General features: G+C 37.1%; 4 protein-coding genes across 6 annotated transcripts in view; 2 read left to right on the top strand and 2 right to left on the bottom strand.

The window, feature by feature from the left end:
- The window catches only part of LOC145676051 (uncharacterized), a 554345-nt gene that overhangs the window by 437886 nt on the left and 93394 nt on the right, over nt 1-23065 (bottom strand). For 2 of the 3 annotated variants that reach the window (XM_081746905.1, XM_081746907.1), the window contains exon 2: nt 11822-12058. The exons of the other annotated variant lie outside the window; for it this stretch is intronic. The gene's annotated coding sequence lies outside the window, so the exon portion shown is untranslated. The remainder of the gene's footprint in view (nt 1-11821; nt 12059-23065) is intronic. 3 annotated transcript variants of the gene reach the window in all.
- LOC145675094 (uncharacterized) lies at nt 1451-4622 on the top strand. The gene is made up of 2 exons (XM_081745464.1): nt 1451-2741; nt 3241-4622. Exons 1-2 carry the CDS (start codon nt 1451-1453, stop codon nt 4620-4622), a joined length of 2673 nt encoding a protein of 890 aa, XP_081601590.1.
- On the top strand, nt 6333-6815 carry LOC145675095 (uncharacterized). The gene has a single exon (XM_081745465.1). It carries the CDS (start codon nt 6333-6335, stop codon nt 6813-6815), a length of 483 nt encoding a protein of 160 aa, XP_081601591.1.
- LOC145675096 (uncharacterized) lies at nt 19043-19924 on the bottom strand. Its single transcript, XM_081745466.1, has one exon. The coding sequence runs from the start codon at nt 19922-19924 to the stop codon at nt 19043-19045; it is 882 nt and encodes a 293-aa protein (XP_081601592.1).

Genomic DNA, 23065 nt, shown 5'->3' on the forward strand with positions numbered 1-23065 from the left:
TAAAATTGTAAAGTAGGTGACTAACGAAACAGTTCTCCATTCTAAGATGAATGTCTATGGTTCGGATAGTGTTTTCCAAAGGACCCCATATATTATACACTGTATATACTGTGTATAATATACTGTACTGTACGTTTAGAGAAATAAAAATACAGACCACACATGAATCAGGAAATGCTTGAAAGTAGCTGAAAATATCAAATCCAGAACAACTGCTGGAAATAAGTTTGCAAATGATTGCCTGGAGGAGAAAAGATCTTGCTTGTCACACTGAGTATGTATTGAAATTGAAACATTAGAAAAAGTTTCAACCTGGTCGGGATCCGAACCCGGGTTCCCAGAATAGAAGTTCAATACGCTAGCCACTTATCTACCGAGTCACTTCATCTTTTCTCTAAACTTGTAGCTAGTTAAAATCGTTGCATGTAATACTATACAAAACACTAATGCTCGTATAAGGAGACATTCCTTATGAGTGTCACAATGACTTACTCGAGATTTAATTCTTTAACTCAAAAACAAGTTATATAGACCTTCGTCAATGAGGAAAATATCACGGAACGTTCTTCAAGTTGAGGCTACGTAATCGTTTTTAACTGCTCCCAATTTACATTACTACTATTCTTCCTCATCGTAACTTCTAATTTCCAAAGAAGAAAAGCCGGCAGCATTTATCCAAGAGTTTCAGTATTCGCACGCTACTCTAACCACCTGTTTGAAGTTAGTCATGTAAAATGTGTTAAGTCTTATATTATGTAGTAATATTTTTTAAGAACTGGAAACACTGTTTCTACGAAATTTAGATTTCATTTGTTATTCAAGATGGAAAGTGTTGAAGAAAGACGGTGCATAAGGCACGAGGCACGAACATTTCTTCCATAATTTTGAAGTTAAGTTTGTTATTTAAGTGCAATGAACACAGTGCAGTTATTATATGTACTTTGTGGTTTATTTTAAGTGTTAGTTAAAAACCAGCGATTAGTAAGGTACAATAAAAACTAAAAACAAGTATTGAAAGTTTCCATTGTTAGAAGACAGTCCATTACCAGTCAAGTAAATCGCGTACATTTAAGAACATAAGCATAAACAGTTTTTTGGTCCTCCAGTGCCGAATGGAGGAAGTGTTGTGCCAAGAAAAAGAATAAGTGAATCATTCAAACATTCATATTGACTATGTGTGTGTAAAGACAGTGAGTGTTACGAATCAGAAGCAAAATTGACCTAGTGGACTTATCACGTAAGCGCCTACGCATTCAGCTGTGCATTGCAATCTGAAGAAAAACAAAGGTGACGTATAGCAGTCACGTAGCTAAGTATATTTTTTGTTTCTTTTTACTTGTGTAAAGGTCTGCTGTTATAAGGACTTCAGGTAGAAACATCACAAGCAATGGATTCAAATATAAATTCTCTTATAAGGGTAAGAGGCCTAGCTAAAGCGTCCCTTACAAGAATGAAAACATTTGTTGAACAGTTTGGAGTAGATGGTGATATAGTGCAAATTAAAGTTAGGTGTGCACGTTTACCCTATATATTCAAAGAATATGATGAAGTGCAAAATCAGCTTGAATTAAAGGACGAAAATAATGAATACACACAGGATAGAGAGTTGTTTGAAGCTACTTACTACGATACTCTTGCAAAAATGACGTCAATTGTTGAAACAGCTGAGAAGGCTAGTAGTAGCAATAGAAGTTCGTCAGGTGATTCAACCGCGAATACAGGGTGTCTAAAATTACCAGTCATAAAGTTACCAACATTTAAAGGTCAAGTTATAGATTTCAGACATTTTCATGATACTTTCAGTAGTTTGGTTGTAAACAATCAAAGTTTAGATGATATTCAAAGATTTCATTATTTGTTGTCCTATTTATCAGGTGAAGCAAGCAAATTAGTTGAGAATATACCAGTGACAGGTGAAAATTTCAAACTTGCTTGGGAAATGATATGCAAAAGGCATAATAATCCAAAGCTAATAGCAATTGCTCATGTAAAGGCATTGTTTTCATTACCGACTGTCAGTAAAGATTCAGTGGCGGACTTAAGGACATTATTAAATCATACTATAAGTAATGTAAATGCACTTATGGCGTTACAGTTAGATACTCCTTTGGAGGATATATTGTTATCGCACCTAGTTTTGGAAAAGCTAGGTGAACAAACACGTAAAGACTTTGAAAATCAAACAAATAGGGAACAGTTTGCTAGTTTAGAAGAACTTCATGTATTTTTAGAAAATAAATGCCAGGCCTTAGAATTGGTAAAGTCTACACAATCAAAGTCGCATCTCAGTAAATCTAATGTTGTCAAGGAAGTAAAAAATGCTAGACAATCTTATGTGAGTACTAATGTTTTGTGTTCGTTTTGTCAACAAAGTCATGCGTTACACAAGTGTAATGAGTTTCAGAAATTAAGTGTATCCAAAAGATTAAGTTTTGCGAAACAAAACAAACTTTGTTTTAATTGTTTGACAGTTGTCAACCATGTAGCGAAAGATTGTTCGCTAAGTGCATGCAAAATGTGTAATCTCAAGCATCACACGTTATTGCATAGTGATTTTAAGAAATCACAGCCTAATCATGCTGCCAGTGTTGAAAATGATTCTGTTACGGAACCTGTAGGGGAAAAGTCAATGTCTCAAGGGCAGGAAGTTGTTAATACTAGTACTTATTGCTCTGTGAAGCCTAAAAGTAATGTGCGTGTTTTACTTTCAACTGCAGTTGTTCAAGTTAAAGATTGCAATGGTAAATTACATATGGTTAGGGCTTTGCTCGATAGTTGTTCCCAATCTCATTTTGCAACAGAATCTCTCATTCAAAGGTTAAAATTAAATGCAATGGTAAATTACATATGGTTAGGGCTTTGCTCGATAGTTAGAGCTCCCTCGTGGCTAAGCGGTTAGCGTACGCGCCTTTGGCGTGGGAGACCCGGGTTCGATTCCCGGCGGGAGCTCATGTGGTTCGGATTCCACGTTAATCAGTAGGTCCACGTCTCATATAGCCTCGCTGCTGAAAGGGACGCTAAACTAAACTCAACTCAACATTTGCTCGATAGTTGTTCCCAATCTCATTTTGCAACAGAATCTCTCATTCAAAGGTTAAAATTAAAGAAATATCCTATCAATGTTCCAGTACAAGGTATTAATAATGTAAGTTGCAACGTTAAATACGGAAGTAAGTTACAAGTATTCTCTGCTGTAAGTGATTTTAGTGTAGATGTTGAGTGTTTTGTATTGCCCAAAAGCGGGAAATTTACCTGATGCTGATATTGACATTAAAGAATGGAACTTTCCACCGAATTTACAGTTAGCGGATCCTAATTTCAACAAGTCTGGTAAGACTGATTTGTTGTTAGGTGCTGGAATTTTCTTTAGTCTACTCAAAGCAGGACAACAGGTGCGTCCAGGAGCATTTCCAGTTCTCCAAAATACAGAGTTAGGATGGATAGTTTCAGGACAATATCAGATGCCAAAGCACAACAACTTCACGCCAGAACATCGAACATTCTTTTTGCACAACAACGATAATTTAAGCCATCAGCTGCAGAAGGTTTGGAAAATAGAAGATATTCAAGAAACTCCTCTATCTAAAGAAGAAAGGGAGTGCGAAGAACATTTTATCGCAAACACTAGAATTCATTCAACAGGACGTTTTATAGTGAGACTGCCATTCAAACAAGAAGTGATCCAGTTAGGTGATTCTTATAAGACAGCTGTTCAGCGTTTACAACAACTAGAAAAAAGGTTAAATAGATGTCCCAAATTACGCACAGATTATGTGGCATTCCTTGAAGAGTATGAAGCTTTGGAACATATGAAGGAAGTGGAAGGCAGCTCTAATATTACTCAAGGATATTACTTGCCTCATCATCCAGATATTAAGGAAGCTAGTACTACTACGAAGACTAGAGTAGTATTTGATGCATCCGCATGCTCAACTAGTGGCATTTCATTGAACGATGTTCTCAAAGTTGGTCCAACTGTGCAAGACGATTTGCAATCAATTATATTAAGATTTCGCACCTACCCTATAGCTTTTACTGCAGATATAGAGAAGATGTATCGACAGATTTTGATTGATGAGTGTGACTGTAAATTCCAGAAGATCTTGTGGAGAAGATCAGAAGAAGAACCCATTAAGGTATATGAATTAAAGACTGTCACATACGGAACAGCCTCAGTGCCTTTCCATGCTACTCGCTGTCTCCAGCAATTAAGTGCAGAAGAAGCTTGTGAATATCCGAAGGCAGCACAAATTCTCAAGAATGACTTCTATATTGACGATTGTATTTCAGGGGTTGAAAGTTTGGAGGAAGCTTTAAAGACAAAGGACGAATTAATACAAATGCTACAAAAGGGTGGCTTTTTGCTAAGAAAGTGGTGTTCCAACAGTACTGAGTTATTGGAATCCATCTCTGAAGAATTGAGAGAAACACAACTTCCATTACGCTTAGACGATAAGGGTCAAGTCAAAACATTAGGGTTACTTTGGCATCCAGCAACTGATCAACTTCAAGTGATGAATGGATTCACTCTGAATCAAAGGTCAAATAATAATTTAACAAAACGCAAGATGTTGGGTATTATTGCTTCAATCTTTGATCCGTTGGGAATTGTTGTCCAATAACAATCGTATGTAAGATAATTCTTCAAGATCTGTGGCAAGCAGGATTGGGGTGGGATGAAACACTTCCTAAAGAACTACAGCAAAGATGCAAGACAGTACTTGAATTCATTCCTTCATTATCAGATATCAGTGTAGACAGAATGGTTCTTCAGTCAGGTACTTTGATAGACATTCAAGTTCACGCTTTCTCAGACGCTTCAGAAAAGGCTTATGGGACATGTGTGTATTTAAGATCCGTCAACAAGAATGGTCAAGTTACTTCGAAGCTATTATGTGCTAAGTCCAAAATGGCGCCCATAAAGAAGATTTCCCTGCCTCGGTTAGAGTTATGTGCAGCAGTGTTGTCATCAAAACTTGTCAAGAAGGTAACTAAGGCATTAAAACAAAGAATACCCCAGGTATATATGTGGACAGATTCTATGGTGGTCTTAGCATGGTTAAGAGCAAATCCAAATAGATGGAAAACATTTGTTGGCAATCGAGTTGCTGAGGTACAAGAAGTGGGAGGAGAATGGAGACACGTCGCTTCAAGTGAAAATCCTGCAGATATTATATCAAGGGGAACAAGTCCTGACAAGTTAATACATAATAGTTTGTGGTGGAACGGTCCTCAATGGTTACAGTGTTCTTCACTTAATTGGCCTAAGACGGAGCCTGCCCCACTCAGAGAGATTCCTGAACAGAAGAAATTAAAATCAAGTTACTTAGTGACAACTCAAAATCGAAAGATTCTCTACTTTGAACAAACTTCAGAGAGTCTTGGCTTATTGCATGCGGCTTTCCAAGAATGCTAAAGTAGAAGCATCAAGAAGAAATGTAGACGCTCTTACTTTGGTAGAAATTGAAGAAGTTTTAATCAGACTAATACGAGAAGTTCAAAATTCAGTTCATGCTAAGGAAATGGCTGATCTTAAAGAAAGTGGAAAAGTTAGCAATAAGAGCAAACTCTTGTCTCTCAATCCTTTCATATGTAATCAACAATTACTAAGAGTTGGTGGAAGATTAAAGATGTCTGAACTTGAATTTGATGCTAAACAACAAATTATTCTACCACCAGATCATCACCTAACAAGACTAATTATAGAACATGAACACAGGCGATTGCTACATTCTGGATGTCAGTTAATGCTAGCATCACTAAGGCAAAGGTATTGGATACCCAATGGTAAAAATTCCATCAAGAAAGTTATTAGAAGGTGTATTACATGTCAAAACTTAAAGGCGTCTGGACCAGAACAATTAATGGGACAACTACCAAAACATAGAGTAGAACTAACAAGACCTTTCACAAATTCTGGAATTGACTTTGCCGGTCCTATTTACATCAAAACTGGTACCAGAAAGTCAAAAACAAAGGTGAAGTGCTACATTGCAGTGTTTGTGTGGTTAGCAACAAAGGCTATCCATCTCGAAGTTGTGAGTGATCTTACTAGTCAGGCATTTTTAGCTGCTTTGAGAAGATTCATATCTCGTCGAGGTAAGTGCAAGCATATCTATAGCGACAATAGAACTACGTTCATTGGTGCCAACAAGGAACTTCAAGAAGTCGCAAAGTTGTTGCATACAGCTGACCATTAAGAAAGGATTAGGAATTTTGCAGCTACTGAAGGAATCCAATGGCATTTTATTCCACCATATTCGCCCAATTTCGGCGGTCTTTGGGAGGCTGCAGTTAAGTCCTTTAAATACCACTTAAGAAGAGTCACGGGAATGTCATATCTCACGTTTGAAGAATTAACAACATTAATCACACAAATAGAAGCTTGCTTAAATTCGAGACCTCTTATAGCATTATCCAATGATCCTAATGATCCAGTAGCATTAACTCTGGGTCATTTTCTTATTGGTCAACCATTGACAGCATTACCAGAACGTGACTTACATCAGGAGAAGATTAGTTCAATTCAAAGATGGCAAAGGATCCAACAACAATTTCAACAGTTTTGGAGAAGATGGTATATGGAATATTTGTCACAATTACAAGGAAGAAATAAGTGGAAGAGAAGCTGTGCCAACATACAGCCAGGTCAATTGGTGGTTCTCAAAGAAGATAAGCTACCTCCTCTATCATGGAAATTGGGAGTCATCACTGAAGTGCATTCTGGACCTGACGGTTTGGTTCGAGTGGCTACTGTTAAAACTTCCAATGGTTTATATAAACGCTCAATTAGAGGACTGTGTTTTACCAAATAATGATGAATCGTAATGTCATTCATGTTAAAGTATATTTATTTCTTGTTTTAGTCTATTTTATTTGTTATGTGAAGTTTGTTTTCTTTTCTTTTTTTTAAAAAAAAAAGATCTAGCCCTTTTTTGGCGGGCGGCATGTTAAGTCTTATATTATGTAGTAATATTTTTTAAGAACTGGAAACACTGTTTCTACGAAATTTAGATTTCATTTGTTATTCAAGATGGAAAGTGTTGAAGAAAGACGGTGCATAAGGCACGAGGCACGAACATTTCTTCCATAATTTTGAAGTTAAGTTTGTTATTTAAGTGCAATGAACACAGTGCAGTTATTATATGTACTTTGTGGTTTATTTTAAGTGTTAGTTAAAAACCAGCGATTAGTAAGGTACAATAAAAACTAAAAACAAGTATTGGAAGTTTCCATTGTTAGAAGACAGTCCATTACCAGTCAAGTAAATCGCGAACATTTAAGAACATAAGCATAAACAAAATGCACAGAAAATTTTGGGCAAGAGAACAGAACCTAACTAACCCCTGCGGGGCTTCTAACCCGTTCCTACTACTACTACTAGTACTAGTACTGCTATTTATATTATTATTATTATTATTAGTAGTAGTAGTAGTAGGCGTAGTAGTGCTACTACTACTACTAGTACTTTTACTATCGATCCGCATAGTAAAACTGCAAGCTTATTTTAATGAAAAAAGTGCTATAAAATTTTAAAAATTCCTTGTGCAGGGTTTGAACGCACGCCAAAAACGATTTTTATTATTAGCATGTTGCGCTAGCACGCTCGGTTACGAGAGCACAGCAGTTTGCCTTTACTTTCCGCTATATGTAGGTCATGATTCTTGATATTTATCTGTATCGGCTAATAAAATAAGAGGATATCTGCAACTCTTGGGATCCGCGAAAAGGCAGACATTATTTTCGCATTCTTTGAATTGCATGAACAAGTGTAGAAAAATTAAGTTCCACTTTTATCTCCCGTAACTGCTAGTTTATTGTTTTATCTTTGTATGATGAATTTGTGGTAGGCTGGCAAATTATGAAACTCGTATGGCACAAACGCGGGTCCAAATCCCTTCGTTACAATTATTTTTTCTTAATTGGAAGGTATTGTTTACGTAATTAATATTGTAACTCTGTTATTTCTTTATTATTATTATTATTATTATTATTATTATTATTATTATTATTATTATTATTATTATTATTATTATTATTGCAAAGTCGAGACTTGGCTACATATTCTATATTTTATTAATTTTCTGATTGGATTTCAAGTCCTTTTGTTCAATAATAAACACACTCCATTGTAGGGGGTTTGGAGAGGGAAATATTATCCTGTTGCTTTTTATTTGTTTATTTGCACGCTACACCAAGCCTAGACACTACATTTCACCTTTCTATATCTACGGGAAGTACCCTAAAGGTTTTGATGATCATAAGAGAGTAAGCGAATAAGTGATGAGATCAATGAACTTTGAGTATTCACATTTAAAGTATCAGGTTGTCGGAAGAGTCATGACGTATTTCGGTAAAATATGACAAATGATTTGTGGATATACTAGAGTTATTCGGATCATGCAATAGTTATGTCATGAATAGCTAAAATGTTGAGCGTTTCGTGTATTATTATTTCTCTTTATTGTGTTTGGTTTTACAGATTTCACGAAAGATGGCGTGGGTCAATGAAAACTTGACCCATGACCCACTGACCCACCACTCACTACCGTAACCCACCTTGATCCACCTCCCACCGTGACACACTCTTACCCATGACCCATTATGACCCACCACCCACCCAGACCCACTGGATCCACCACCGACCATGAACCACTGACCTACCAAAACACATCGTCATTAACTCTGACACATGATCCACGGCCTCTTCTCTACCGACTAAAGAGTTTACACTTATAATAAAACCAGGTATTCAAATTCTAACTAATCGGATTTTGAATTTTTACGGTCAATCTCTCAACCACCGCTCTGTTACAATAAAGATCGATCTGACCTTTACGATATAAAATGGTAAAGTGTTTGTCATGTTCAAAATTACGATAAATTTCAATTAAATTATCACGATCTAATTATTTCCTTGTTGAATTATACTTTTCACTGAAAAAAGGGATGAAATTTGGAAGTCCCAAATCAAGATAAATAGACTAACGTAGAGAAGCTTATATTACACATTTTATGTCTATTTTTCTCATAACTTTATGGGTTGATTGCCATCTGCTCTAAGCGCTCCATATAATAAACAAGCTTCAGCGATTATTATAGTAGAAAGATCTTGGTAAGCATATATGGATATATGATGCGAAGCACTGTATTTTTTTGTTGAATTGATTTTGAGTTTAACGTCCCTTTCAGCAGCGAGGCTATATGAGACCTACGGATTAACGTGGAATTCGAACCACATGAGGTCCCGCCGGGAATCGAAGCCGGCTGTATTTTTCTCAATTTGTTTCTCAACTAATATCGGTCGTTTTCGATTATTTTTACAAACTAACCCACTATCAATTTACCATATATAGAAAGTGCCACCCCTCTCCATAAAGACGAATGTTAAAAAATGCTAGGAGACGTTCTGTTCATTTTCAATAAAGAGTTAATATACTGAATTTCAGCTCCGTAAGTTTAACGCCTTGTGAGATATTCAATCTTTTCGCAAATATTCCGATCCCCATTATCCCTTAAGATATTATTATAATGAAAGCAATATGATAAAATCCCAGTTTGGATTAAGGCCTAACTATGTACCAAAAGTCATTTTATTTGACAGCAATTTGGCCGCGATGATTAGGCACACATACTTACATTTAATTTTTTATATAATAATTTATATATTACAGTAATTCAAAAATGTATTTTTTCCAGTAGTTAGCTCCTCTAAAAACTCACAGGCTGTGTGTCTCGAAAGCCAAGTAGTAGTATAAGTCATATAACTATTATTAGAATTACAAATATTAATATTGAAAAATGCTTCAAGTTCACTTAGAGATACTCATCTCAGGTAAGTAAAAATAAAGAAAAAGGGAAATGGAAGCCTTGAAAGTAAAACGTAAGCAAATTCACCAGTGTTCAGAAGCATATTTATAAATCACCTCGACCTTATTCATAGGAGTTAATTACGCTGTTCTAGTTAGTTGAAGTTATCCTTTTCTCGCCACGTACCATAAATATAGCAGAAATCAAGTACCTGTTACTGGCGGTTTTCGTGGCCGAGCGTACTAGTGCAATGGGCTAGTGATTATAATTGCTTTTGGTGTGGGTTCAAACGCGGGCCAAGAAAAGTATTTTTATATTTTATTTTCTAAATGTTCATAACGCGTTTTTCATTAAAATAAGATGAATACTCAAAAAGTGATTTACTTACGTTACGCGTGCAGTTTTGCTATACGAATCCACAGTAGTAGTAGTAAGAGTAGCAAGAACGGGTTAGAAGCCCCGCAGGGCTCGTTTTGTTCCGCCTTGACTGCCATAATCTAAATTTAACCTCAACTGCTTCTTCAATTTCCTTCTTCTTCAATTCCAACAAAGTGACAATTTTCTTCTATTACTACAATAATACACAATACATATACCAGAAGGTTTGGACAATCGTAAACTGCAACCAATCAGAAACGTGTTTTTAGTTTCTATGGCTAGGGTCGAGGGTGAAAATAATATACTGTTCAGACGATGCTGTCTACAATACAGTGAGCAGAGTGGGTCATGGTGGGTGGTGGATCACAGTGGGTCACTTGCCTTGACCCACTGAACAACTAAAACTCTGACACTTGACAACACATAGAAGATAGAAGACCAAATATTACATGTTCACCATATGTTATTGTTTTACTTTAGGCAAGGGAAGAACGCGTAAATAGTGTTTGTGATTTTTACTGTCCTCAGTGTTTCTGTGTTTTTATCCTTGTTCTTAAAGAGTTACTGAACAACCTGTAGTGAGTAAAACGCGTAGAAATAGGAAACATAAGGTACTGAGGAAAGTTCGTTAAATTAGGTAACTTTTAAAAAACTAATCCAGTGACTGAAACACCAGATTCCAATCATTATGAGTATCTGTGATGTCTTAGAGTAATGGCTTAAGCGTTATCTTTATAATGTTGGGATAGTGGGTTCGATTCCGGCTGAGACAATTAAGGGAATTTTTGTAATTTGCAATATTGATACTTCTGATATATACTAACATGAAAAATATTCAATTTCTCTGGGTCTCAACTGTGAGACGACTTCCTTCACAGGTGATGCCAACAACAAAATGACGTCATCCCTATCACCCTCGATTCGTACTGTTTGATTGTAACGTGTTTGGACAAGAATTGATAAATACATAAGGGCTAAACACGTGCTTACTGCTGTAGTATGGGCAAAAAATGAGTTCCTAGGAATTGTTCCTACTTGTGCACAAATTGAAAATAGTGATCGAACTTACAACTCTAGTCACGAGAATGATCCTATTTAAGATGTCACCTCACCTTTCTACCTAGAAGAAGGGCGAAAGAAAATGCATTATCGTTATCAGCTAACAAATATTTATATTCCATTTCTTGTTGTCATAAAATGATAATTCTATCTGTAAGTCCATAAACGTAATATTATTGCGTTCATGTGTAAACCTAAGAAACATCTTACATACTGTCAAGGGCTCCCATGTTGTGGTTTCCAAGGGGGACAAGTATAACTGACGCAATAATTTCAAATTTTGCTGTAACTAATGTAAAAATTCTATTGGATTTTCGATATTCTGAAGTACAATTTCCTCTAGGGGACGAGCACCCCACCTTGCCCCCCCCTGATGGGTGTCCTTGCATACTGTATATCTTTTCTGTTCCTATGAATACCTTCGACTATGTTATTTTTACTTTCCTTCTGTGGTAATAATAATAATAATAATAATAATAATAAAGGAATAACAGGATTACAATACCAATTACATAAACATTAATAATAACAACATTCTTTTAACAATAAATGAAACCGATATTATAGCACGTACATAGCAAAATGACATCTGGAACGTAAGGGGTTAAAGTAAACCCTCAAGGAATGCGTTTTAGTGTTCGTTGGTAAAGATGGTTTATCCTACTGACGGTCTTATTACAAGGTCTTTGGCATACATGAATTCTTCTATTTAAGCTCCTATTCTGCACATTCCATTATTTTCTCTGTAGCGTCCATATCTTTCCGTAGACACTTTTAAAACCCATTTCTTTCTTCTTATATGTTTATGTACCTGAAAAGAAAGAGAGAAAAACACTGAGGTTGTATGGTCAATTATATTTGTGAACATGAGCAAATACCTCTTTCTTTATCACATTCATTACTTCCAACCATGACACACTCAGTCTTAGTACTTCTTATCGTTTTCATATCAAATAATAGTGTCATGTGTCAACTAATTGGAATCGAAATCCGGGCGCTCTCCTCACCATACGTAGCTCAGAAAATAATGAATATACCTAGTTATGGGGACAATTGAGTGGATGCTCATAACGAACTTAACCATTAAACTCAGATAATGCAGATATTTCACCAAGTGGAAATTCAATTAACTTATTAAATAAAATTTGAGACATTAAATTTAGTTAATTTCACAAAAACTAGTGCCGTGGTCTTTTGGCTATCATTTTGGACAATGACTGTCATACTCAAATAGGAAGTAGGATTTTTGACTGAAGAAAAGATTGGCAATTATAGTCGAATATAAGCAATGTGTTTATCAAGTCATGGACCAGCTGTGTACTCACCAAATTCGTTCTGCGAGGGTGGCGGAGTAGATTATCCCTCTTCTTTGGCCACTAGTACACTATTTCGAGTTCTCTATTAATTCACTCCACCTACCTTCTCTTCCTAGTTTTTGGTGGCGTCATTATTCTTCTGCTTACCTTCTTTTGCCTACCTGCATTGCAAGAATTTCCTGATTGTTCGAAGTAGGAAGTGTTTATGTTATTACAGTGCAATAGATACTACTTGTCCCGTGTGACAGCTCGCTGCGTGCATGTGGTGCTCAATGCTGTGTTGCCAGCTTTTGCGTCGGGTATTGAAACTACACGAGTAGAACGAGTGAATTATTTCTTGTTCCATATCAACATTTACTAAATGTAGAACGCTTATTTAAAAACGCACTTATAAGGGAGACAAACATTATTGTAAATTTCATTCGTACAATATTAAAGTACGGTAAATCCAACCATTCCTCCCTCTGACTTTATTTCTATAAGAAACTTTTACTTTCACTGCAGAAAACAGAAATTTCCATGTAGCTGTAGCAAAATTACTAACATCAATACTGAACCTTGTTTATAATTACTGAACTTACGTTTGTATACCACATATCGCAAACAATACGTCTTCATTTTGAACTCGTGACATTTGTATTGCTATAATTTTAAAAATTAATATATATAGTAGTAAAGAAGAAAGAGAAATTTACTTACGTTTACTGTGTGATTGAGGATACTCCCAGTAAAGAATCACTGTCACTTTCGGAGCTGGAATTAACAGATATTATCACTTCCTCCACACACTGTTCAAGAATTCCCTCTTTATCCAATTGCTCGTCTAGGAGCTTCTTCGAATGTTGAACAACATTAGCTCAGTCTTCCGCAGTGACACTATCAATTGCTTCTTTTGTAAGTCTTTCCACTTCTGCCAGTGTGATTTTTTTTATTTTCCCTCGCGACGTATCCTTTTACTTGCGCCCAAATACTTTCTATAGGGTTGAAGTGGGCGTGGTAAGGGGGAAGTCTTGTGACCTGGTGACCCTTTTCCCTTGCTAATTCGTCGATTCTGTACAAAGGGAATTTGGGCTTGTATATGGTCTCCAGTTCTAGAAGCTCTGCCTTCTTCATGTCAGGCTCTAACTGCACACTGGTATTGCGCTTTAACCAGTCCAAGACCTCAGACTTCCGGGACTGAGTTGTTGGAGGTTTGTCGAGCATAACAGAATGGTATGGGGCATTGTCCATAACGATGATGGATTTAGGGGATATGTTTTCCAAAAGAGATTCTTGGAACCATTTTGTAAATGTATTGAAGTTCATTTCCTCGTGATAATCACCAGTTCTTTTAGATCTGAAAATGAGGAGGCAGTTTGGGACAAAACCACGAGATGTGCCAGCATAAAGAACAATTATTCTTCCCCCCTTCCCTATTGGTGCGTTCATTGTACTATGCGCAGTATGATCGGTTCAGCCTTTTTCTAATGTGTGGCCTGCATTGACCCATGTCTCATCTAACCAAACCACATTATTATAATCACATTTCTTCATAGCTCTGAGATACCGACAACTCCAAGCCACGATGCCACTTCTTTCCATCAGCCCTGTGCGTTTGGAGAATTTATTAAATTTGAACCCCAGATCTATGAGAGCTTCTAAGTGAGAACTTACTTCCGTGGAACAAGTTTGCTTATTTAAGGATGGCTTGGAGCTTGCTTAATGTAGGATGCTCCTTGCGCATATAATAAGAGTAAATGTGGACATCCCGCTGGAATGAATCGAGATTTGTGACCTTCTTTTCATAGCAGCGATGTTTTCCTGGAGTTTCAAGCAGTACCTGCGATAGTCCAGGCTCGTCCTTTCCTTGTTCTTCCTTCTCCTCAAGTTCCTCCTCTTTCCTTATTTTTACTTTCCCAATTCGCGCCACTGTTTTTCTGCTAATTTTAAGGGCAGCGCTGTCCTTTCTGTAACTCGATTTACATCAATAAGAGGACCACCATTTTCTCTTTCCCACTCAAAGTGTTCGCTTAGTGAACACACCATCTCGCGAGCTTGGCCTCGTAAAGCGACACCCTGTCCAATTTTTGAATATTTCTTTACAGGCGAGTGAATTCTTCGTCGCCCCCTTCTTCGACGAACAAGATTTGAACTTTCTACCACTTCATCCATTTTAGAGGACATACACACACACGCACAAAAGAGAGAGAGAGAATCAGAAATAAATAATGCACTAAACACTGAAGTACTGTATACAAGAAACACGAAATTATTCACTGCAAGTAAATCTCAGTTTTATAAAATTAAATGACACAAAAGAGAACTAAAACGAATGCTACCAACAGGTCCACTACTCAAATTGACATCCGACTAAAACAATGTGCATTTGTTTATATTAAAACTGGCAACGTGCGGACAGGGTGGAATGTTTGCCACTGCAGAGCGAGAGAAATGAGCCACTATAATTGGCTGAAACAAATTGCTATTGGCGTAGAAACAGTCCTTCTTGGCTGATTGTTATGACCACGTGGAGGAAGAAAAAACAGAGGAAAACAACTGTCACACGGGACAAGTTGTATAAATTGAATTATAAGTCAGCATATTGGTACATAACATAGGTCTTATTTCTTATTAGCAGTGATGTTCCATCTGCACATAGTTTTTTTTAAGTTACTACATGATTTTCTTAATTGTTCTGAAGAAATGGGAACGACCTACTGCACCTGTCTGGTAGTTGAGTTTTATTTTTCATTTAAAATATGAATAATTTACAAAGTATTGATATTATAGTTAATTAAATATCTTTCACCAATTAATTTCTGTCATGTTACAATAGGCTGTATGCACTACTTGTGTACTAAACTATGAATAGCGTATGTGTGAATTCCTTTACACTGATTTAAACCGCAACTCCATGGCTCCTCGTGTTCGAAATAACAGGTGTTGCAATCTCGCACTCTTGGACGGCCCTAGCTCTGAAACTATGAACTTTTCCCCACAGGTCCATATGATCTCTTTTCTTATTTTATTTGAGGAATCACCCCTTACAGTTTGTAAGTATAGTTATTTAACAGAAAGAGCTACGTTAATCTCAGACTGCAAAATCCATGTTCACTTCGTAGCTAACAAAAGTCAACTCTCCCTACTGTTCATATATGATATACAATTACTCAAAAATGTACTCAACTCCTGATAACCACAGCTTATGTAGAAAGAGCAGGGCCAAACGAAAGAAATGCAGGCAAAAAGACAAATGAGAAATCCACACACACACACATGTTTATAATGCAAATTTACTTGAGACAGTGTAGAGCACGTTCGTTGGTCTGTGACTAGGTATCAGTTTGGAGATGCATCAAGCGGCAAAAAGGGACGGAAAAAGTAAGGTACCAATGGAAGTGGAAAGAAAAATAGGAATGAGCTGCAACTAACAGGGTATATCATTTAAAGAAATAGGGGAAGGTCGTCTGGTATCGGACACCTTAGCTTTTTTTAGTCTGTCAGACTGAAAAATACCTATATCCAATTACTTAATGCACAAAACGATACCTTGGTATCTTATATACAACATGTTAAAGGTGATTTGGCAGGTAGAAACTAATAATATTTATTTTTGTAAAAAAATCAAAGATAATAGAAATTAGCGTCCTTAAAAAGTGGAGGGTGGTATCGGACAAACATAAAACTGTAGATAATCGCTCTTTTGAGGTAATTTAATAAACCAATTACTTACAGAACAACTTACAATTGCTAGCTGTTTACTAATAGGAGTTCTTATACACAAAATACAGTTTTATTAGGCTTTGAAACAGCCTGAAATAAAAGTAAAACACAAATTTCAAACTTCTTAGTCTCATCACCACTTATTTTTTATTGTAACACAAATCACAATGATAAAACAGTTTATCATCAACATTGGCATATTGTTCATGGACCCAGTCTTTATGTACGTTACACTATATCCAATCTTCATCAAAAGACTTCCCACAGATTATGATGTTTAGTTTTTCAGTAAGTTTGTAAGTTAGTTTTAATAATTCTGGTTTGCTTAGTGGCATTAGTTGACTATCCAAAGCCTTTACATGATTGTATAGTTTTTCCTCTTGGTCGCGATCAAACGTTCTACTAAACGTGCCTTTGTTATCCGAGAAGCAAGGCTCAGATATTGCTTCTTTCCCTTTCAACAGTTTTTTTTTTTTTTTTTTTTTTTACAATCTCCTAATGTACTCTTTGGAACATTATGTCTAAAACCGGCTACACATAGTGCCATTTATTTGGAAATAACTTTATCCATGGCCAACCTTATATTTTCTTCATCCCAATTGCCATGCATTTTCCCAATGGTTTCCTGAAAAAGCCAGAAACGTCGTGTTTATTTACCAATGTAATGTCTGATACCACCTGATTCTACTTTGTCCGATACCAGCCGAACGACTTGCAACGTATGAATGGCTATCTACCGGATTGTAACAACACGAATGCAACTATACTCCTAAATTATAATATATACTTCCTAATAACTGTTGTGATAACAATAATATATCAAAACACTTATTTTGTAATAGGTTATAGCCACATAAATCTATCTCCATGCACCTGATCACTCGAAAAAATACAAAAACCTTGAAGCATGAGACACTCCGTTCATGGGACAAATGCACTATGGTGTAGGGTTGGTTAATTCATTCCGATCAACTCACTGTTGACTGATGATTGATTTTTTAGTTTAGCGTCCCTTTCAGCAGCGTGGCTATATGAGACGTGGACCTACTGATTAACGTGGAATCCGAACCACATGAGCTCCCGCCGGGAATCGAACCCGGGTCTCCCACGCCAAAGGCGCGTACGCTAACCGCTTAGCCACGGAGGAGCTCAGATCAACTCACTGTAAGCTTATTAGGTGCAGTCCTAAGCGGGAAATAACGAAAACTGCTTTTGTCCGATACCACCCGTTGTCCGATACCAGACGACCTTCCCCTAAGCGAAATACTAAAATGGACAATCGACACAATGAAGAGCATATATAGATTTTTTAAGTGTGAAAAACAAAAGAAGAAGTGGCCAAGTAGTAGTCCTGACATCGGCAAGGAAACACAAAATAGTCAAGGTGAAACCCCAAATTAAACACTTCAAAAATTAGAGATGAAGTAGAAAGTTACAAATGTTCATTCAATTTCATCTATTGGTTTAAATATTACAAGTGTGTTTCAAGACAAATGGTCTATCCTATATATACACACATAGAGTGTTAATTTAAGCGTCATTTTCAGCAACAAAGCTATGTGGGGCTGAATCTACAATTTAGTATTTGTTAGACAGTATAAAGTTGCAGTTTATTGGTTGATTAGGTGTTTAGCACCGAAGTTAAGCAAGACATAGGCATTTAGCTTAACATGGGACCCGAACCACATGAGCTTCCTCCAGAGATCGAACCCGAGTCTTCTGCGTTAAACGCGCGTACGCTAACCATATAGTCACGAGGTAGTTTTGTTAAATCATATACGTGTTAGTTCTGGGGCTCTTTTGTCCTCTCCGAGCTCATGCTCTACAGTCTGAGACATTATAAAGCTATTTCTTTTATATAGCTTATGTATGAGCTCATATTTCTGTAATAATAGCATTTCCTGACATTTTTAAATAATTTTTGACTTGTAGGTACCTTCAGAAATAATCAGAATTGAATGCCTTTTATACGCATTTAACAAGACCATTACTCTTAACCAGAAAAGTATAGTAAAACAAGAAAAGTGTGGTAGGTGCAGATCGTTAGGTTATTCCTCTTGTTTCACTCATCCAAGTTTAAACGAGAAGCATTACATTTTCAAAAAATATACGCACAGGTAAAGAAAACCAAATCTAACCTATTCCAAATAAAGAGCATATAATAACCTGTATATAAATTGCATTCACAATACTATAGCAAAAAAGAAAAAAAAGTATCCAGATTTGTCTCCTGAATGTTACTACACTCATGCTCAAAAATTAAGAATAATTGCAGATTGTGGTACTAAACAACGTGGCACTACACAAAACTGGCGCTAATAGCATAGGCACCTAGTGAACACAACATACGAACAAACGAAACATATCGGTACCACGGTATCAGTGATATCCACAGTATCTACGGTATTGGTGATAATTTGAGAAACACATGTACTACACAACGCCACTGTTTCCTGCGCATGTACCCCGACATTAATATGGGATATGATCATCATGCACACGTACACAGACCGCACAACGGGTTGGCATACTCTGGATCAGGTGGTCGAGCAGCTGCTGGGGTATATCCTCCCATTCTTGCATCAGTGCCTGTCGGAGTTCCTGAAGTGTATTAGGGGTTTGAAGACGTGCAGCGATACGTCGACCGAGAGCATCCCAGACATGCGCGATAGGGTTTAGGTCTGGAGAACATGCAGGTCACTCCATTCGCCTGGTATCTTCTCTTTCACAGTACTCCTCCACAATAGTAGCTCGGTGGGGTCGTGCGTTATCATCCATCAGCAGGAAGGTGGGACCCACTGCACCCTGAAAAGGCGAACATACTGATGTAAAATGACGTACCAATACACCTGACCTGTTACAGTTCCTCTGTCAAAGACATGCAGAGGTGTATGTGAACCAATCATAATCCCACCCCACACCATCAAACCACTACCTCCATACAGGTCCCTTTCAAGGACATTATGGGGTTGGTATCTGGTTTCTGGTTCACGCCAGATGATAACCCGTCGAGAATTACTGTTCAGACTATACCTGGACTCGTCCGTGAATATAACCTGGGACCACTGTTCCATTGACCATGTACTGTGTTCTTGACACCAGGCTTTACGGGCTCTCCTGTGAACAGGGGTCAATGGAATGCACCTTGCAGTTCTCCGGGCGAATAAACCATGTCTGTTCAGTCGTCTGTAGACTGTGTGTCGGGAGACAACTGTTCCAGTGCACCGAGCAAGGCTACCTGCTGTACTTCGTGGCCGTCTGCGGGCACTGATGGTGAGATATTGGTCTTCTTGTGGTGTTGTAAACTGTGGACGTCCCGTACTGTAGCGCCTGGACACGTTTCGTGTCTGCTGGAATCGTTGACATAATCTTGAGATCACACTTTGTGGTACACGGAGGGCCCGTGCTACGACCTGCTGTGTTTGACCAGCCTCCAGCCGCCCTATAATTCTACCCCTCATAACGTCATCAATATGTGTTCTTTGAGCCATTTTCAACACACAGGCACCATTAGCACGTCTGACAACATCTGCACACTTACATGCTGCACCGTACTTTGACTTTCGCCAACACACCTCTGCGTATTTGGACTGCTGCCAGTGCCACCGTGCGACGACCAAAACCGCATGCACTGCACCGAATGGGCAAATGCACCGCATAGTCATACCCCGAGGTGATTTCCAACCGAAAACCGCCCACCAGAGCGTTGTTTCACCATGTATCCGCATTATCCTTAATTTATGAGCACGAGTGTACAACATATGTATACCTTCTGCGGAGTAGATATAAGTTAATGTAGCGAAACTGATCCTATGATTGTTATAGTGCTGTTACTGTACCCAAGAGATTGAAATCAGTTTTCAACACTAATCCATAACATGAATACAGTGTAAACATCATTTACTAAGCATAATTGTAAAAATTCACACCTCATAAAATAATGATTTGGCATATTTCGTAATCGTCTCTGGCCTATGTATTTATTTTTTTAATTATATATTTTAATGTTTTTAACAATTTGGGACTACAGCACAACAAACATAAACTATGCTGGATACTAAGCATGGACATTTTTCCGAAAAGTTTGTACTCATTACTCTTCTACTACATTGATACGTTTATTCATTTGCAATGCTTTTTTTCTACTTTTGATAATGACAATTATATTTCTAGTCTTTGTATAGGTCTAATATTTATAATATGTTCAAATTTGTGTATCTCACTTGGTTCTTTGGTTGCTGCAGGTCAAGGTAAGCTAATAGAATATCCTAAGTTAAATATCTACATATATTTACATTGTCACCCATGCGTTCAGCTTATACTCAATTTTTATTCAATACTCAGTAGATTTCTGATTTATGGATCATAGAACACCATATATAGTAGGAAGAAATACAACTCTCACGAACAGTACTAATGAATCTTTTATACTGCATGGACCTCCCGGTAAAAAATCAACGAAGCTCAGTATTGCTCAAGCAAATGTTCGTTCCCTTGCTCCAAAAATTGATGAATTGCGAATCTTGGCTAACGAGGAAAAATACGATCTTACTGTCATAACTGAATCATGGCTCGATAGTGCACTAAACTCATCAGCCGTAGAAATAAACAACTATCGTTTGTTGAGAAGTGATCGGACGAACAGGCGAGGAGGAGGGGTTGCTGTATATTTCCTTAGTAATTTAAATGTGAAACTGCTTAATGTTGATGTCTCGCATAAAGACGAAATTGACTGTGTATGTTTCAAAAATTACCATCAATTCCGTTAGGCTAGGTATAGGTGCCATATACAGATCACCCAGCGTTGCATACATTAAATTGGCGATGCTCGAAGAAGTGATCACGAATGTAGGTTTTATGACTGATAATCTGCTCATCATAGGAGATCTGAATTGTGATTTCCTTACGCCTTCGAAACCTGACACAGCTAATTTATGTTCAATACTTGATAGTTTTCAGCTGTCGCAAATCTTAAACGAAGCAACACGCATCACTGAAACCACTGAAACACTTCTTGATGTATTTATTACTAGTAATAACAATATAATTCATTCCAGTGGAGTAAAACTACCAATCGGTACTTCAGATCACTCTTTAACATATATATGTTTGCAATTAGAAAAACCACCAAAAGACAAGGCTAAAATAAAGACATGTCGCAATTTTAAGTATTTTGACCAATCCAAATTCACTCGTGATATAGAATGCGTAGACTGGAAATCAATTGAAAACCTACCTGACGTAGATAAAGTCGAATTCTTAGAAAACACCATAGTTAGTAATTTTGATAAACATGCCCCTCTATTTTCTTCGAGAATTACAAAAACCAACAGTGCGTGGTTAACTGACAACGTTAAACTACTGATAAAAAACCGTGCATATCTCAAATTCAAAAGGACAAGAACCGATGTTCTTTGGAAAGAATACAAACAACTACGGAACTTGTAATGATAGAAATATCGACGAGAATGCAGTTCAAAACCGTATAACTGTATATAATAATACTAAATTCTGTTCAAGTATGAATTCATTCGAACTCCGTAATATAAGCAATTTTGATGGTCAGAATGCTATTAAAAACTTAAATTCGAATGCAGCTGGGCACGGAGGCATTACAGGAAAGGTGCTTAGACTTGTTTTACCCCACATTATATCACCATTAACACATATAATAAATTATTCCATAACCACATGCTCGTTTCCATTATCCTGGAAAGAAGCAGTTGTAATGCCTATAGCAAAAAAGCAACATGTATCAACTCTAAACGACCTGAGGACTATTAGTCTATTATCAATATTGTCCAAAGTCATGGAGAAACCTGTGCATAACCAGCTCAATGATTACGTCATTAATAATAATATCTTACCCCTACACCAATCAGGCTTTCGCAATTCACATAGCACTGCCATAGGCCTACTTCATATCACTGACGACATTTTTCGAGCATTAGATAACAACCAGATATCATTTCTGGTACTATTAGATCTTACTAAAGCATTTGATACAGTTCATCACGACTTACTCTTAGCTAAAATGAAATACTATAACTTTTCCCCCAAGGCGATCCAGTGGTTCGGATCATATCTTTCAGATAGGCAACAAAGAGTGGTACTAATAGATCCTAAACTTGCAGTATCAAACCGAATTAGTCTTCAAAGAGGTGTGCCACAGGGATCAATACTAGGACCCCTGCTATTTTGTCTATATACAGCAGACGTACCAAAGCTACACTCTAGAATACATCTGTATGCGGATGATACACAACTCTGCTTAGCCATGTCTCCAGAGCACGCCATTACTAAATTCTTAGCAATAACAATTCAAAAAGTTCAAAATGTCTGCATGAGATTTATCTATAACACGCGAAAATGTGAACATATACTGCCCTTACTAAATCAAAACAATATTCTAACAATGTCAAGGAGAAGTTTGTTGAATTTGTACTGCCAGATACATAAGGTCATACACAATAATGGCCCAAAATTTATTTTAAAAGTTACCTGACGTTCCAAAATGAAATCCACACATACCAAACAAAACGTTCCCGTACACTTGACATCCCGCTGCACACACTAACAAAAGCAGTGAAATCTTTCTCTATTTCAGCTGTGAGAGCCGGAATTCATTACCTTCCGATATAATCGAGTGCAAAGGATTCTTGACCTTCAAACGTAGGGTAAATGATCATCTTTTATATCACCAGAAACTTAGCTCGAGTACCTACACCTTAGACTGCAGCAAGTAAACCAATTTTGTATGCATATTGTAGTATAGAGGACAAGTATTACTGTATCTAAAC

The sequence above is a fragment of the Thermobia domestica genome, chromosome 18 (genome assembly GCF_964235325.1).
Source record: "Thermobia domestica chromosome 18, izTheDome1.hap1.1, whole genome shotgun sequence".
In the NCBI taxonomy this organism is placed as follows: domain Eukaryota; kingdom Metazoa; phylum Arthropoda; class Insecta; order Zygentoma; family Lepismatidae; genus Thermobia; species Thermobia domestica.